Genomic DNA, 18,371 nt, shown 5'->3' with positions numbered 1-18,371 from the left:
GGTTCGACTCTGAATCGTTTTCGATTCAGTCCCGAAACTGACGCTGACAAATTTCCCTTGCGAGTTTTTTCGTATCCTGCAAAGTGCGAACGTGGGAAAGGGGATTTTATCTTCAAACTCATTCATTCGATAGCATCTAAGGATGAAGCTATTGAGGGCCCCGAACGGCCCCAGGTATTTCCCACGAGAACATGTGGCTTGTGGATAAACAAAACAGGGGAGCTCTGCCTCGATTTCCCGCAGAACCCAACTTTCTCATTTTTCCCAACATTCTTCATCTCAGAATCTCCTCTTTTTCCTCCTCTCACCATACAAGACACATGAATGAAAACCCACTAGTGTTGTTTCTTCTCAGAGACCAACAACAACCGTTTTCTTGCCTTTCAACTCCTATGAATCCCTTATCTCTGGAGTCCTCGAGCCTCTGCTAGAAGCCTCTATCAATGAAGGATGCACCCATGAGTTTTGTGATAGAGAGGCCCTTCCTCCTCCGCAGTGTAGGAGATGGGAGATGCAGATGAGCGCCAGAAGGTGACTCTCTCTCTCTCTCTCTCTCTCTCTCTTTTCCCCTTTCTCTGCGGCATGAAAATTGGGTGGTCGTCTTTCTTTGCATATATGGGATGTTGGGATCTTACATGTGATTGGGGTTTAGCACTCTTGACGATTTCTGGATAAATTGCGTCTATGGTTTTTGTGGGTGTTTCAAGAATGCAATTTTGGGGTTGTTTCGATTTGGAATTGTGAACAAACAGTGAAGGGTAAGGAGAAATTGGATGTTGGATTTCCATGCTTCGTTCGAATTGACCATGGAGTAGTGGATTTTGATGGTATTTCTATAATTGTTGCGTATGACTTCTTTTTTGTATCTTTCACTAATTGCTGATTTGGTCTGTCTGTCTTCTACCATCACTTTGTGAATTATATATGCGTTAGAGATGTATGATCATCACACTAGGTCGAAGGAGTCACTCCTGTTTTCAGCATTGTGAATTGGTTGATTTTGAGATGGTTAATAGACAGGCGAACAAGATGGGCACATTTCGAGTTCTTAATTGGCAAGACTGAGGGTAGTATGGTCATTTAATGAAGTAGAATTGCAACCCTATGTGTAATTGTTTCATGACATACCGCTGTTGGGAGATTAAATAACCTCTGATGCCTGCCAAACTGCCGGCATATCTCTATGCATTGCTTGCTCTTGAGCGTACCTGTTTTAATGTTTTCTTCAACCAACACAACTTGTCAACAAATACATGATTGCTAACAACTGTGTGCAACTTTGTTTAAAAGAGCTATATGGCAATGATTGTAAGAGAAACATGTCTGTGGAGATAATCTTGCTAAACAAATTGGTGATTGGTCTGAATTTGCTTCAGTGATTCATCAAACTCATTCAGCCTCATTGTTTCTATGATCATATGATAGGTCAGAAAGAATTTGAAACCATCTTGGTAATCAGATCACTTAGCTGGCTTGCACCAGTCATGCATCTATATCATGCCTCTTGGATATATGAAGACAGTTTTGTTTTGGATTTTCCATGAGACGAGTCAGTCTGCTAGGAAACAGAAAGAAGCAGTTGAAAAGCCCGAACTTATGATGTCTGGGTCTCAACTCTCAACTCAAGAGAAGAATTCAATCAGAGCAATTAATTTTGAGCTATCTAAGAATAAGGCATCCTGGCTGCTAAATGTACAGAAGTTGATGCAACAACTCTCTCTCGTTAGCTATATCAATGTCGTAGTTGTAAGTGATGTTAGATCTCCTACTATAACAATACCCTATGATTTTAAGCTGATGGTAGACATTGTATTTGGAGGTGCACATATGTTTACAGATATTCACATTAAGCTTGGTCAGTGTACTGCTGCAATAGAATCTGTAAGGTTAGTTCAATCTTCTAAATCTTTTTGTGTTAAAGCTATAGTAATACCCATTTGGCTAGAAGGTAGAAATCACATGCCTTGAGCTATCTACTTCAAGCAATATATGTAAAGTACATGATAGAATGATGGCTCACAGATCATCTATAAGGCTCATATCATGAATGTATACAGACATGCCAAACTTGAGTATTTCAAAATTGGCCAGGATACCTATGCTAATACTGCTAGTAATAGGTGTTATACACATTAAAATACAGACACGCATATGTTGTATCCCCCATCCTTTGATAGTATTATGCTTTTTGTACCACCCGTAGTTGTACTGTACATAGTCACAGATATAGGTGATATTTTGAAAATATAGCTATACTATGGCTGTAAATTCATAAAATGATATTAAAGTCAAAATATCATGATATTTTTTAAAATATAAAAAAATTATATATATCTCAATTTTATTGCGATAATATCACGATATCATGAGTTACCTTTTACTTTTTTCCTTCTTTTATATATCTTAACTACATTTTTCTTCTTTCTTTTATATTTTTTTTATTTATTTCTTTTATTTTGTGTATTTTATTATCTAAACATGTTATTTTTCTTATTTCAAACATTTTTGTATTTTTTTTAAGTACAGAGTTTTTCCCGAGATTTATCAACTAAACCTATATTATAGCGAGAAATTGCCTTGCCGAGATATAGCCAAGCCCGGTATTTGTGACCATGATATTGTATAATCATACTGCATACAGGTGCCTGTATCCCGTGGCATTAACACTGATCTAGTATGGCTTGGAGATTAAGCCGGTATAGTTTTAGCTGGATTTTGATAGTATGTGAACAAATCCACTTTATTAATTATATAAGATTTCTTAAACGATGTTAATCTTGTCTTATTGAGACCATATGATGCCTTTTGGAAGCGTTGGCAAAGTGTGGTATAAAATAAAGTCTAGATGTGACTGCATATAGATCTCCTTGTTGCAAGATTGCATGTCCTTTTGTCAAAGTAAAATGGAGATTGTCCACATTTGAATGCAATCAGTATTCAGACTCAAATCATCTTTAGTTTTGAGGCAAATAAGCCCTATAAAGAGGTAATAGGATAGTTCTTAATTGTCTATTCTACTGTCCCATGGTTTGTGATGGAAGATAATGGACTCAGCATGGGCTATTAAAATGTTATATATTATTTATTTTCAACTCCAGCTTGGATATTAGGTTCAGTTTTTAGTTTCTTCCATCCTAATTGATGCATGTTGTCATCAATGAGTCATGTATGTTAAAGGGGATACTAGGAAGGAACAATTTTTTGCACGAATATAAACGTAAATCTTATGATGTACCTTAAGTGAAGGTTTGGATTTGAAGGTGGCAATTATACAGTAACTGCAGAGTGCAGACTATCATAAGTTCTTGAATTATCAATTTATAATAGATTGCTTGAAGTATCTGTAATGTTTAGATGCTAAGTGCAATAACCATGTAGCTACTTCATTTCTGAAAGTTTGTGGGAAAGCTAACAATAATATATGGAAAATGTTGGAAAATGCCATTTAGAGAAAAGTTAGTAAATTACTTGATTTGGATGCCATTTTTCATGATGAACAGTGTATCAAGGACTCTTGATTGGTCATGTTTAGCTTGGATCATGTTAATCTTAATCCAAGACGAACATCAAGTTTGCCAGTTTTAAATTCCGATTTGGATACTGGTTGTGTTTCTAAATCTCTGAACCTATAGTTGGATTTGAATCCATTATATTTATAAAGCATAAGCACTTTGGTTTCATAAAATCATGCATGATGCATTCAATGTGCTTAACTTTACCACATGTTTCACCCAGCATTGTTTTCTTGCAGTAACACGCATGCCCATGGTGCGGGACGTGAATCCAATTTGGTTCAAGTTGTACCAAATTCAGCTGGATAAAAAATTTCTGAATTCAAACTGATGTAATTTTTATTTCAAAATTTTTGCCACAATGTCATATATTGATTTGGGTACTTCAGAACTTGGCCCCAACTTGACAAGCTGTAAGACTTGAGAGCATCTTTTCCTGCTCTTTATATGCGTGTAAATTGCAATTGGAAGCATTATTCATAATTACAATATCTGATAACATAACGGTCTTACTTTTATTCTAAAACTTTGCTATTTGTGTTTATTCAGGATTATTACAAGATTCTGGAAGTTGAGTATGATGCAACTGATGAGAAAATCAGATTAAGTTACCGAAGGCTTGCTTTAGTATGTTATATATTATGTACCTATTCTGTCTCAGTTGATGTCATGCTTTGATATTATTCTGATCTTTTCACTTGCATCTGGTTGAGTTCATATTTTGGGTTCTCTGTTCTCAGAAGTGGCACCCTGATAAGCATAAAGGTGACAAAGATGCCACAGCAAAATTCCAAGAGATAAATGAAGCTTATAAAGGTAAAACTGTTAAGTTTAATTGAGGTTTGCATGTGATGTGTCATTTATGTGTAAAGTCAAATGCTTGCTGGGAATTCATAGATGAAATTATCATTTTGAGGATTCATAAATGTTCTCTAGTTGCATGTGTTACGGCCCCACTAGTAGGCCTCACTCACCTTGAGTTCAGCCCACGAGGAATGTGAGCTCGGTGAGGATCTTGGTTTAGTACTTAGCCGATTTTCCATTGTACTTTTTGACTTTTCATTTTGGCGGGTGTATGGGGTCCACGGGTTTGGCTTTTTGGATTTTGGGGATCCACTTGCTTGTAGGCACAAGTTGTGCCTATAAAAGCACACTTGGTGCCACTTTGAGGATCATCTTGGCAATTGGAAATTGCTCTCTCTCTCTCTCTCTCTCTCTCTCTCTCTCTCTCTCTCTCTCTCTCTTCTTCCTTCTCTTCTTCTTCTCTCCCTTCTTTCACATATATCTTAATTGTAGATCTTAGAATTAGGTGATCTCCTCCTCAATTTCATAGTTGATCATCTAATTCACTCCTTAAAGGTTAGATCTAGACCATCAGACGACCAATTGGCCGGCGGCCTTGGCCGATTGGGCCTTCTCATTTGATGCTCACTCGGTTTCACCATTGGCTGAGCTCTTCACTATTTCCCAGCAGCAAATTGTACAATTTCGGGGATCATTTTGGACGACCAACACCTTTCTGCAGCTGAGGAGCATCAGATCTCAGCTAGGACCGGCCGATCAATTGGTTTTTTGGCAAATGTCGATCGGCGGGAACTCTACCATACTGAGGTGGTTTTTTTGTTCTCGATCCTTGTGAATTTGAGCATAATTCACTTAGATCATTGCGTAGACCGGAGATCTAATACTTGATCCCTCTTTTCCTTGGTATTTGTTGCGATCTATGAGGAATTCATGGTTAGATCATGCCGATCTAGCCATAATTCTCATCGGTTTCATAGATTTGGCCGGTGGTGGCTATATCAGACTTTTCGGCTAACTCCGGCAACTTCTGGTGATGCCGATTACATTTCTGAGATACTCTCATCGAGATTGCATCATTAGTGGCCTTGGTTGGGAGATTGGCCACACTTCGATTTCGGTCGAATTCCCATGCACACGCCCACCGCAGCCTGCACACACACACATAGCCTCCACCTCCATTGGTGTTTTCCTGCCGAATGTCAGAGATTCCGTGGGTGCTCATCTCATTTTTGCTGGCACACCTGGGGTTGCATGTCGATTGGTCAAGAGACCACTGGAGGAATCCTCTTCGGTGAGGCTAGTGCCGACGACCTCCTTCTTGGCTTGCGCATAACAGCAACAGTCCCTGCCATGCCTGTGCAGCTACCGATCCGCCTCTTCTTCCTTTTCCGGTGACTCTGTCCACTATCCTTCCGCGCTCTCTTCAGTTTTTCAGGCACAAGGATTCTTGTGAGTTTATTGGACCCCACACCACCAGAGGATTTCACCAGGGTTGAGTACCCCGTTGGGCGGTTTGTACCGGTAGTGACTCCTTCGTGCTGCACACAACTGCAACCTGCAAGCCACAGCCATGCCTGTGCGCTGCTACGAACACACTCAGCAACCTAGTGCACACAACACCTAGTCACCACAGCGCACGGAGGCACCACAGCTGTAGAAACAGCTACCACAATCGTAGCAGCTGCCACAACAGTCACAACAACCACAACAGGTTACCGCAGCTGCTGCTGCAGCAGCAGCCAAAGCACCACAGGTGCTGAAGAACCTCCCCCTGCCTGCGATAGGCTCGGGATGCCATCTTTGGAGGGCTGCAAGGCCCATAACTCTCTCATCTTGAGGAGTTTCTCGGTGCTTCTTGGGGGGGGGGGGGGGTGGAGGGTTGGAAAGCTGGTGGAGAGGAGCTTGTAGAGGGGTGGTTTGTGTTTGTAATTGAGGACCATAGCCGGGGTTGCATGTTAAAATATGATGTATATTTATATATATATATCTATATACATAGATTACGACACATACACATATATATGATATATATATGTCTATGTGTCTATCTATCTATATATAAATATATATATATATTTATTTTGTAAAACCCGATAAGGGTATTTCTGTCATTTCACCCTGTACACGCATATCATTGATATGCTTTTCTCTTTTTCTTTTTCCTTTATTCTTTTTCCTTTTTTTGCTTTTTTTCTTTTTTGTTTTTTATTCACTTGAGAGGGGTCCACATAGAGTCGTTGGACCCCCTCCAACGGTCATAAATATGACCGTTGGAGGGGCTCCAACGACACTATGGGAGCCCCTCCTTGGGTCCCTTGCTGTGTATAAATAAGGGGCACAGCCCCATGTATTTGTCAAGCTTCTCTTGAAGCATTCTATGAAGTGAGATATATTTTTTTATCTTCTTTTTGTGCTTGACCACTTTTGTGGTTTATTTTGCCCTTTAGTGGCATCTTGTGTATGTGCGTGCTTCCGTGCTTTCGCTTGGAGACGTTGCTCCTTTCATTTGGCACTTCATTACATGGTATCAGAGCCTTGGCTAAGAAGGCCTCATTGGATCCTCCATTGACAAGTAATACCTCTCCTCTCTCTTGTCTTATAAAATTTTCTTCTAATGGCCAACAAAGATGCAAAAATCGATCTCTCATTCAAATTGGATGGGACCAATTATCGCATGTGGGCGGCCGCTATGGAGAATAATCTCAAAGGTAAAAGGCTTTGGGGTTATGTTTGTGGAACTATTCCGGAACCACAACTAAAGTTAACTAAATTTGAAGGAGGTGAAGAAAAAGCCTTGAATGAAGAAGAAAAAGAAAAGGCTATTCTTGATTACTCTTCTAAAATGGAAGATTGGGAAAGTGAACATGCTAAAATCTTAGCATGGTTCATGAATAACGTCGAATTGAAGATTTGTGCAAATCTTGCAAAATTCAAGAAGGCTAATGAAGCATGGTTTTTCATGAAAGGTATGTACACTCAAAGGGACCTTGCTAGGCATTTTTTTCTTCAAGAAAAGGTAAGAGCTACCAAGCAAGGTGATATGAGCATTAGGGACTACTATAGTGCCCTATCCTATTTATGGGATGAACTTGTCCTTCTCGAACCACAATGGGAAGGAAGTGCTATTGCTATGAGACAAGAGCAAATGGAAAAAGAGAGGTTCTTTCAATTTATTCATGGGCTTTATCCCGAATTTGAACAACTTAGAGGATCTCTACTTCATAGAGCCTCTACTCCTCTAAGCGATATTTTGGCCGATTTATGTCAAGAAGAAACCCGTTTGGCCTTGAAAAGGGATGTTGATGAAGTACATGCCGTGTCTAGACCCGGCAACAATGTAAGATCATATAAACCACCACATTTTTGGAAGAATAATGGTGGAGGAAGGAAAATCATTTGTCATAATTGTAATGAACCGGGCCATATTCGTCCCGATTGCCCTAAATTCAAGAAGAAGGTAGCTTCCGTGGGAGAAACTCCTCCAATCATCAATGAAGATTCAAAGAAGGATGGTGACATAAAGGATTCCATCGCTCATCTAACCGAAACTCTCCAACAATTTATGAAGATGAACGCCTCTACATCATCATCCTCACCTTCCACTTCCGGTGCCGCCATTTCTTCATTCCCAGGTATGTCTTCTTGGATTCTTGATTCGGGTGCCTCTTTCCATATGACTCCAAATGCATCACTTTTGTCAAAACCAAGTCTCAATAAATTTAAATCATATGTATCCACCGCCGATGGAACTTCTTTAAATGTTGAGGGTATTGGAAACCTTGAGAAAATTTATGACCAAAACAAAGAATTTTTTGTTCCCAAAATCCGAATCATCCCAAAACTTAATCTAAATCTTTTCTCCGTCTCTCAAATTACCGATTTTGAATGTAATGTCTCTTTTTCACCAACCCATTGCTATGTGCAGGATCTCCGGTCCGGGAAGCGGATTGGGCAAGGCCATAGAAGAGGGGACCTTTACTATATGGATTTTTTGTCTTTGCCATCCAAATCATTTTGTAATCATGTTCAATCTAAAGATATTGAGACTTGGCATAGGAGACTTGGGCACCCTAGTATTTCCAAATTGTACCTTTTTCCATTTTTGGAAAAATTTTGTAATACAAATACATTTACATGCAATGATTGTATTCTTGGGAAAATTCACTCTCTTCCATATTCTCATAGCAATTTTGTGTCAAAAAGGCCTTTTGAACTTGTGCATTCCGATGTATGGGGACCGGCACCCGTTATGTCCAAAGGAGGCTTTTCTTACTATGTTTCTTTTATTGATGATTTTACTAGATACACATGGGTTTATATTATCAAGAATAAATCCGATGTCTTCACTAATTTTAAAGAATTTCACGCTCTTGTTCAAAACCAATTCCAACACAATATAGCCATTTTTAGATCCGACTCCGGAGGAGAATACATGTCTAAAGACTTCCAAAATTATTTTAAAACAAATGGAATTTTGCACCAACGATCTTGTCCTAAAACTCCGCAACAAAATGGTCTTGCGGAAAGGAAACATAGGCATTTAATTGAAACCACAAGAACTCTTCTTGTGTCTAAATGTGTTCCTAAAAACTTTTGGGCCGAAGCTCTTCTTACCGCAACATATCTTGTGAATCGTATGCCCTCTTCCTCTTTGAAAAATGTTTCGCCCTTTGAAAAATTATTTAAAATTACTCCCGATTTTAATAGACTAAGAATCTTTGGATGCAAATGTTTTGTACTTAGTCTAGGACAAGATAAGTTGTCACCTAAAGCTATTGAATGTGTGTTCATTGGCTATGGTGAGAATCAAAAAGGCTATAGATGTTATGATATTCGAAACAATAAATTATATGTGTCGAGAAATGTAAACTTTATTGAAGAACAAAATGGTTTCGATATCCACACATCTAAGGAAGACATCGATTATTCTTTTTTATTTGACTTAGCTCTTAGAATTGAGTCTCCTGAGGCTATTTCTTGTGATACTAGTTGTGATGGAATTTCACATTATAATGATATACAACAACATGATAATACCTCCCAAAATGAAAACCTTAATGATATAAATGTCTATACCCGGCGGATAGGAAATGAACATCAACCTGCTATTGACAGATACTCTCAAGACTTCTCTTTAGAAGAATCTACTGACAACAATCTACCTAGGAGATCTTCTCGTACCAGTAGGCCACCACAAAAGTTTGTGTCCTATGAATCTTTTTCTCCGAATTATAGGGCCTGTCTTATGTTAATACATTCGTATCACGAACCTACCTCTTTCAAGGAAGCTAAAGATCACCCACATTGGATTGAAGCCATGAAAATCGAATTAGAGGCTCTTAACAAGGCCCAAACCTGGAGCATTATTCCTCAACCTTTAGGGAAGAAGGCAATTGGGTGTAGATGGGTATATAAAGTCAAAACTAAATGTGATGGGTCTCTTGAAAGATACAAAGCTCGTTTGGTAGCAAAAGGCTATGCCCAAGAATATGGGATTGACTATGAAGAAACCTTTGCTCCCGTGGCCAGAATAACTAGTGTACGAACCTTAATTGCTTTAGCATCCATCAAACAATGGCCTATATATCAACTTGATGTTAAAAATGCTTTCTTAAATGGAAATTTATGTGAAGAAGTTCTTATGGATCCTCCGCCGGGTCTTGAAATTGGGAAAGGCAATATTCTAAAATTGAACAAAGCTCTTTATGGGTTAAAACAAGCGCCAAAAGCTTGGTATGATCTTTTTAGCAAAGTAGTTCTTGATAATGGTTTCTCCTCATGTTACACTGATACTGCTTTGTTTGTTAAATCCTCTAATGAATACATAACCATTTTGTTATTATATGTTGATGATATGATTATCACAGGTAATGATAAGAAAGGTATTGATCTTATTAAAAATATTCTTAAGAAAAATTTTGATATGTCTGATCTGGGTTTTTTGAGGTATTTCTTAGGAATTGAAGTTGCATACTCCCCCAAGGGGTATGTCCTATTTCAGATGAAGCTTGCCTCTGATATTATTGCTAGGTCTGGGCTAACAGATGACAAAAGGGTGGAGACTCCAGAAGTGATCAATGCCAAGATGACAGCCAATGATGGCACTCCTTTAGCAGATCCCACGCCTTATCGTCAATTGATTGGATCCTTAACATATTTATCTATTACCAGGCCTGACATTTCCCATGCAGTTCATAGTGCAAGCCAATTTCAGACTGCTCCTACCACCACTCACATGGCAGCAGTAATGAGGATTATCAGATATCTAAAAGATTCCATAACTAAGGGAGTATTTTTATCCTCTTCTTCACCTCTTACTTTACTTGCGTATACTGACTCTGATTGGGGGGGTAACCCCGATGATCGTATCTCTACCACAGGTTATTGTGTGTTTCTTGGGGAGTCACTTATCTCCTGGAGGTGTAAAAAGCAGCGTAAAGTTTCTCTCTCATCTACTGAAGCCGAATATCGTGCGATGGCCACTACCATAACTGAGATTATATGGTTAAGAAGCTTACTTAAAGATATGGGTGTCTCATTCTCAACTCCTTCAAAGCTATGCTGTGACAACAAGAGCTCCATTTATATCGCTAGCAATCACACTTTTCACGAACGAACGAAGCATATTGAGATGGACTGTCATTATGTTCGAGATGAGTTTTTACGAGGCACCATTCAACTTCCATATGTTCCTACCGAATATCAGTTGGCGGACTTCTTCACCAAAGCTTTGCCTTCGCCTCGCTTCTACTTCCTCCTTAGCAAACTCTCGGTGATCTCACCATGTGTTTGAGGGGGGGTGTTAAAATATGATGTATATTTATATATATATATCTATATACATAGATTACGACACATACACATATATATGATATATATATGTCTATGTGTCTATCTATATATATAAATATATATATATATTTATTTTGTAAAACCCGATAAGGGTATTTCTGTCATTTCACCCTGTACACGCATATCATTGATATGCTTTTCTCTTTTTCTTTTTCCTTTATTCTTTTTCATTTTTTTGCTTTTTTTCTTTTTTGTTTTTTATTCACTTGAGAGGGGTCCACATAGAGTCGTTGGACCCCTCCAACGGTCATAAATATGACCGTTGGAGGGGCTCCAACGACACTATGGGAGCCCCTCCTTGGGTCCCTTGCTGTGTATAAATAAGGGGCACAGCCCCATGTATTTGTCAAGCTTCTCTTGAAGCATTCTATGAAGTGAGATATATTTTTTTATCTTCTTTTTGTGCTTGACCACTTTTGTGGTTTATTTTGCCCTTTAGTGGCATCTTGTGTATGTGCGTGCTTCCGTGCTTTCGCTTGGAGACGTTGCTCCTTTCATTTGGCACTTCATTACATTGCATTCCTGAGGAAGTAAGCTTGTATTCTAGCATTTTGGCTAGCTGCACCTTGCATTTTGGCCTTGTATTTGTGTTTGGAGTTTGTATAGGTCATTTTTGTAAACCTGGACCTTTTTCCGGTTGTTCCTAGATCTCCTAGGAATGAGGCTCGTTCTAGGGAGGTCCTAAGGAAATACAGCCTTGTGTTGGTATCCAAGTCCTATGCGGAGCAAGAGAAGGATTGAGCTGCACAAGCTATGGTGCACTCGGGCCAACCAAGTGGGGTTCCACTACATGCAAGATGTGTTACTATTTACCTGTGTTATTAGCTCAATTTTCCTTGATCTGTTTTGCAGTTTTAAGTGATCCAGCTAAACGCTTAAATTATGACCTCACTGGGAACTATGACATTGAAAGATACACGCTACGAGTATGAGGCTTACCTGATCTTGACATTTGAAATTGGCAGTTTATCTTTTTATTATTTCTCAAGTATCCAACGACTTTCACTCTTGGTAGCTAATTCCAAGGATGTTCTGTTGCAGGAGTACCTCAGTCGATTTAAGGGAATGATACTAACTTGCAATGGCCTTGGTATTGGTGATGCTTCAATATGGTATTTGCTCAATATTTCAAATGATTTTTCTAGTGTATAGTTTCTGGTGCATTTAATAGAGGGTAACAAATATCTACCTGGAAAAGGGTGCCTGTTCTTGTATATTATGGTTCACATGCAATGTATCTAACTTTTTCAGGGCACAACAGCTGAGAGAAAAGGGAGAGTTTGTTGATTAATGAGTCAGGTATGCAGTTCCTTTCCCCTCCTGCTTGACAGCATTTCTCTTTGTTTATATTGTTGTAGAAATCTGTCCTTTGACGGCTTCAGAAGTTTGATACATTTGCTATGGATAGCTCTGCATGTTTTGTAGAATATAAATCATAGGTAGGGTCGTTTAATTGGTTGAAACATATGTCTCTCATACAATGTAAGCAATTCCTCATAGGCAAACCCCAAGGGGTTGCCCACATGCCCTGAGGCTTGTGGATAGGCAGCTTCCCCTTATCCTACGTTCGAGCCCCCATGTGGGTACCTGTGTCAGATGGATAGGAGATGCAGCCATTTTTACGAAGTTTCCAAATATGACTAGTATATACGAGGACACGATACACATGCAAAAATGGAGTGTCCATGTGACATAGGTGGCCGCCTCCTTCCCCAAGGTGAAGACCAGCACCCTGGGAGGGGGAAGGGTGTGTGTGTGCATGAAGTTTTATGCTGTTGAGATGACGACCGTCGGTGCAGTATGCTATGACCAGTGCAACCAGGTCTCCGATCCTGGACATGTTTTTTACGTGTAATAAACTGAAAAAAAATCCTGATAGAGATATTACAGATCCATGTAAAGCATGTGTGATTTGTAAGTAGTGGTTATGATGAAGTTTAAGATGGTCAAACTGGTACATGATTTATTTCATCAACTCTAAAGGATGCCTTATTGTGCTGCTAACTTGTCACTTGTTTCTCTTTGATAAGAAGTCACTTATTCTTATCGGTGAGTTGTATTTTTTATTGAATATCCAGTACCACTATTTCACATGCTGCCTTACCTGATCCCCATTAAAACTTTAAGTCTATTCCCAGCACTCTATTGCTATTTGAAAGTTTACCCTTAAGCCATGCCATTGATTTTAGGGTACCCTTTCTCTCTTCTGGTTTAGAAAATACTTATGTTTAGAATCATGATACCAGGAATGATCTTTTAACTCCCTTTTATTATACCTTGTTGGGGTGACAATGGTTGATTTGATGCCCTAACCCTGTTTGACATAACACACAAATTGTACTGTTGGGTCTCGTCAGAAAAAGGGCTTTTTCATATTCTAATCATTATATTATCAAGTTCTATCAAATCTAACTTGTATCAGGGGTTGACTGCGATAGCTGGATGGTTAGGATCCTGTTTCATAACTGTGTTGGGGTGACAATGGTTGATGCCCTAACCCTGTTTGACCTAACACACAAATTGTACTGTTGGGTCTGGTCAGAAAAAGGGCTTTTTCATATTCTAATCATTATATTATCAAGTTCTGTCAAATCTAACTTGTATCAGGGGTTGACTGCGATAGCTGGATGGTTAGGATCCTGTTTCATAACTGTGTTGGGGTGACAATGGTTGATGCCCTAACCCTGTTTGACCTAACACACAAATTGTACTGTTGGGTCTGGAATCAGAAAAAAGAGCTTTTTCATATTCTAATCATTATATTATCAAGTTCTGTCAAATCTAACTTGTATCAGGGGTTGACTGCGATAGCTGGATGGTTAGGATCCTGTTTCATAACTGAGGGGTCTCAGGGTTCCATATTTTACAGATGTAGCTTGACTCAAGCCACATCGAGATGTGGATCCTTTCTCTTGCATGATCTTAAACTTCATCATAAGTATTTTCTAGCCATAAATATGGTTGTCTTTTGAAGGATTACCAAAATAACACATCCATCGGATCCTCGTCTTGATTTTAATGTCTTTGAGCTTCAAACCTTTGTTACCAGGATATGGTTGTGGGGTCTGATCAATTTCAGTGATATATTCCTTTGGCAATAGTAGAGTGTGAGTGGGAATGAAAGATGAAATATGTTATTCCTTTAGAAGAAAAATCCATTTTAGAGCGTGTTTTTTTCTTTTTATTCTGCTGTGTGATTATCTGGAGTTTAAGATTGTATTTGCAACAGGAATATATCTAGATCCTCGGTACGAATTCATTTACTAATGACAAGTTTCTAGCAAATCTGGATTGGCACCTAAAACGAATCTGAATTGACATGACTAGCATGTAATAACATCTGAATGTGTGTTTGTCTGGTTGGTGTAGATTGAAAAATCTATTGATATTTACCACCATGGTGGTCTCTCATATGGCCATTGGGGTGGGTGTGAGGGCATTGAGATGAAGATGCTGGATCGAGCCCCACTGGGGCGCGCAGGTGTGTCCATAGCTTTCACAGGTGGGCTACATAAGGCAGGGTGGTTTGGGTCTGTGACAGTGATTCTTACAAGCCCATTTTCTCACACCATTACTAATGCAAGAAAATGTGATTCATTCTCTCACATTTTGTGAGTCAGAGTCACAGGGTCGTGCTCGTGACTTCAATTCTCATGAGAATCTTGCAAAGGGCCAAGTTAACGCGCCTTTGGTCGTGAGGATTTCCAGCTAGTAGTTTTTCTTTATTATTGTGTGCGGTTGATTCGCGTTCTGATGGCATTGTGTCGTCGGATTCTGTTATGCTGTTTCTTGTTGTTTCTTGTTGTAAACCAACATCAAGGGCTTGGTCATCGCCTAACTCATGTTGTTTAAGCCGCCCTGGTTTAATTGGTGCTCAAACTCTTGTTTCAGTATCTTCCAATCCTTGTGCAGTTCAGTGCCATTTGAACCATGTGAGCATACACTGCCTCATGGTCGACGAAGCAGCAGTGATACGAATTTCATTCAATGAGAGCAAATCTGATCCAGAATTTTCATGGAGAAAAGGGTCATCTTTAGTTCATCACTGTGTTAAAGTGTTTCATTTGCCATATACGAGTGGGAATATGATGTTATTATGTGGGAAATGCTTACAACTTTTTTGATTGCGAGATTTAACATGCTCAGGTTGTTTACTTAATAATAATAGCTATAATATTGACATCATTATTTGTGAATCATGGTACTTAAATTGTGAGGTTGTTGGGTCTCTTTTAACATTAGCAGTGGTGAAGTCATCAAACACTCGATAGTCAAGATGTCAGCGATCTACACACACGCACGCTCATAGGGTTGTTAAGCGAGCCTAATGAACCGAACAGAGGGTGTTCAAGCTTGGCTTGTTTCTTGTGTGGAGCAAGCCAAGCTTGAGGTCATGAAGAGCCCAAGCTAAACGAGACCCTGAGCTAAACTTAAACGGGCTGTTTTACAAAAATAATTGTTTCAAACTTGTAAACAATAAGATTTGAACTCTGAACTTGTTGTTTGCAAGCAGAATACTTCAACCATCTACAGTCTATGATGTGAAATATATTTATTATTAAGAGTACATGCGAGCCGAGCTGAGCCAAACATTGGTTGTTAGTGTTCGGTTTGCGGGGCTTATTTCACGAGCTCGAACAAGCTCTTTAGGAGCCCACGGCTCGAAGAGACGTAGTTTGACTCGGCGGGTCTCATCAGATACCATAACATAAAATCGCGATCTTTTATGGACGCTTTTAACGTGCACAAAGAAAAGTATTTTTTCTTATATTTCCAAAAAACATCGCAATATTTGTCGCTATGAGTTATCACACACCGGTTCCGATACGAGTTCGACTCGGTTCAACCAACAAAACCCGATATGCTCACTGCCGGCCAAGAAACTAGGAAGGATAAGGAAAAAGGAGTTCTGAACGAGAAAGAAATAGAGCGCAACCGAAATCTCGATGAGTTCATTCGGCAAGAAAAGGGGGAAAAGAAAGGCCACAGACAAACAGGACCTAGAGATGAACAAGATCGCGATAACATGATTTTGTGAAAAACGGAAAACAGGACCTAGGGACGAACGAGATCGCTGATCAGGCGCGCCCCGCCGAGATGAACAAGTCGATCTGCTGGAGGAAGGTGAGGCTCTGCGGGCGGTCGGCCCTCCGGACGTAGCCCTGCGTCTCCTCCGCCGAGTAGACGTTCAGCCCCTTCATCCCCTTCCTCTGCCACAGCCGCTCGCCGTAGCTGCTGTGCGCGAAGTACGCCTCCGCCTTAACCTCCTCCCCGCCCTCCTCCTCCTCCTCCTCCGGCCGGATAACCACCGGCAGGCGGACGTAATGCCCCTTGGAGGTGCCCTCGAGCTCGTCCATGTGCCGGATTCCGGCCGCCGAGATGGCATAGACCTCGCCGCGGACGCGATCGCCCTTGCCGCGGAGGTCCAGCATGAAGGGGACCTGGTAGGGCCCGCACACCAGAGGGTACCTCTCAGCGGTGCGGTAGGACCCCACGAACTCGGCCTCCCCTCGCCGGATGAGCTCCTGCACCAGCCGGTGGTTCGAGAACCCTCGCTTCAGCGTTCCGTACGTGAAGATCAGCCGGCGATCTCCCAGCGGTGCGATCGGAACCCCCATTCCTTCCTTTCTTCCTCCTTCTCCTCTTCTTCTTTCTGTTGTAGTATGCGATCGGAAGGGGCGAAGGGAATCGGGATTCCGATTTCCTTTCTCCTTTCTTCTTTTTTTTTTCTCTTCTTCTTGGTCTTGTTGGTGTTTGGTTTGATTGAGGGAGGGGCTGTATATAAATGGAGGGGTTGTGGTCGTTATATGGATGGGGTTTGGCGGGCAGACTGCCCATGGAGAACGGGGCAGCGGGGCAGGCTGCCCGTGGTGCTGAGGTCTTCTTTTGCGTAAAAAGACAAAATTTAGGTTCGGTATGACACGTCATCGGTGCAGAGAGCAAGGCTGAAAACCTTTATTAAATAAAAAAAACACTTCATTTATAGTTGCTCTTTTTTTTTTCTTTTTTGCGTTCCAACTCGAGGATGCGGACTCGGATTCGACTCCAAAGCTAGAAAAAAATTAAAATGAGACACGAGGACACGGTTGTTTTTATCTTTTAATCAATAAAAGATATCTTTTGAATAATTTAACATTAAAATGATTTTTTAGTGAAATAAAATTAAAATACAATAAAATATTATTCTAAAATATTAAAATAATGTCATACATGTCGGTGTCCGAGTCAGTGTGTCCGTTTTTGTCACCCGAGACACTCAGCCAAAACAACGAGCCCAGCTATCTCGGGCTCAGCTTGAACTCATTCATAAAAATAAATGAGCCGAGCTTGAATAGCGAGGCCAACTTAGATAAGCTCGGTAAGCCTGATTAAGCTTGGCTCATATAGGTATATAAATAAATTAAACTTTATATATGTATTATTTTGTTGATAATATGATTATAAGGAAAGGTCCTACCTTAATGGATAGGTTGTTGGTTTTTGACATAACTTTTAAAAACTTAAAGGTATTTATCTCAAGCTGAGCTGAGCTTGCTCGAGTTCAGCTTGAGACGATCTTGGGCAAAAGGTGTTCAAGCTTGAACAGCCAAAATTTCTTCTCAATTCTAGTCGAGCTTGGCTCAGCTAGGTATGCCTGTATAGATTTTTCTTGAAAGCAGAGAAGATTTCTTACTTGATGTCTTCAAAAATGATCGGGGAGCCAATGATTGTCGATGTAATATTTAAAATTTATCATTCAAGCTTTATGAATCCTGGAAGGACATGATATGAAGTCCAGAAGCTTAGTCTAAATGATATTTTGATATGGATTCATATCCAAATTTTTAACAGATATGGATATTATTCAAAGAGATATTTTTAAACTAATATGGATATTTATTTGGATTCATATTTCAGGGATATGCTCATAAATATTTAAATTGTCTAAGGACAAAATAGTAATTTCATAATCTATGGGGTATTTTCAGAGGAATATTAAATTTATTTAAGGGAAAATGATAATTTCATATCCAAAGGGTATTTTTCAAGAAAATAATTAAATTGTTAGGGGTAAAATAGTAATTTATCACCTTAGGTGCATATTCAGATAAATACCCAAACCATAAAAGGGTAAAATAATAAATTTACTAAGGTTATTAAAATATTAATTAAATTGGTTATTTATGAAATTGATCATGGTTAAAATGGTAAAAAGGATAGGGT

General features: G+C 39.6%; 2 protein-coding genes across 4 annotated transcripts; one reads left to right on the top strand and one right to left on the bottom strand.

Moving 5' to 3' along the window:
* The first annotated feature begins 227 nt into the window (after nt 1-227).
* Nucleotides 228-15,353, top strand: LOC149819139 (uncharacterized). 3 transcript variants are annotated; one of them, XM_089984275.1, is made up of 7 exons: nt 228-531; nt 4,062-4,139; nt 4,253-4,328; nt 12,021-12,094; nt 12,210-12,280; nt 12,420-12,467; nt 15,081-15,353. In XM_089984275.1, the coding sequence occupies exons 1-6, from the start codon at nt 505-507 to the stop codon at nt 12,457-12,459; spliced, it is 366 nt and encodes a 121-aa protein (XP_089840401.1). In that variant the 5' UTR covers nt 228-504; the 3' UTR covers nt 12,460-12,467; nt 15,081-15,353. The 3 variants fall into 3 exon arrangements, with proteins under 3 accessions (XP_089840401.1, XP_089840403.1, XP_089840402.1); XM_089984277.1 differs by having other exon boundaries at nt 15,060-15,353; XM_089984276.1 differs by having other exon boundaries at nt 14,538-15,353.
* An 893-nt stretch (nt 15,354-16,246) lies between these two features.
* LOC149819138 (putative gamma-glutamylcyclotransferase At3g02910) lies at nt 16,247-16,786 on the bottom strand. Its single transcript, XM_089986349.1, has one exon. The coding sequence runs from the start codon at nt 16,784-16,786 to the stop codon at nt 16,247-16,249; it is 540 nt and encodes a 179-aa protein (XP_089842475.1).
* Nucleotides 16,787-18,371: the final 1,585 nt, after the last annotated feature.

Source organism: Nuphar pumila, chromosome 13 (genome assembly GCF_984573655.1).
Source record: "Nuphar pumila chromosome 13, dmNupPumi1.hap1.1, whole genome shotgun sequence".
NCBI classification, from domain to species: domain Eukaryota; kingdom Viridiplantae; phylum Streptophyta; class Magnoliopsida; order Nymphaeales; family Nymphaeaceae; genus Nuphar; species Nuphar pumila.
The sequence above is the reverse complement of the archived record's forward strand: the minus strand, read 5'-3'. Positions and strand labels throughout refer to the sequence as shown.

Excerpts from the sequence above, each read along its gene's own strand:
- LOC149819139 (XM_089984275.1), top strand. The coding sequence starts at position 505 with ATGGGAGATGCAGATGAGCGCCAGAAG. Across the intron at positions 532-4,061 it reads ATGCAGATGAGCGCCAGAAG|GATTATTACAAGATTCTGGA; the intron begins GTGACTCTCTCT and ends GTGTTTATTCAG. Across the intron at positions 4,329-12,020 it reads GATAAATGAAGCTTATAAAG|TTTTAAGTGATCCAGCTAAA; the intron begins GTAAAACTGTTA and ends TCTGTTTTGCAG.
- LOC149819138 (XM_089986349.1), bottom strand. The coding sequence starts at position 16,786 with ATGGGGGTTCCGATCGCACCGCTGGGAGATCGCCGGCTGATCTTCACG.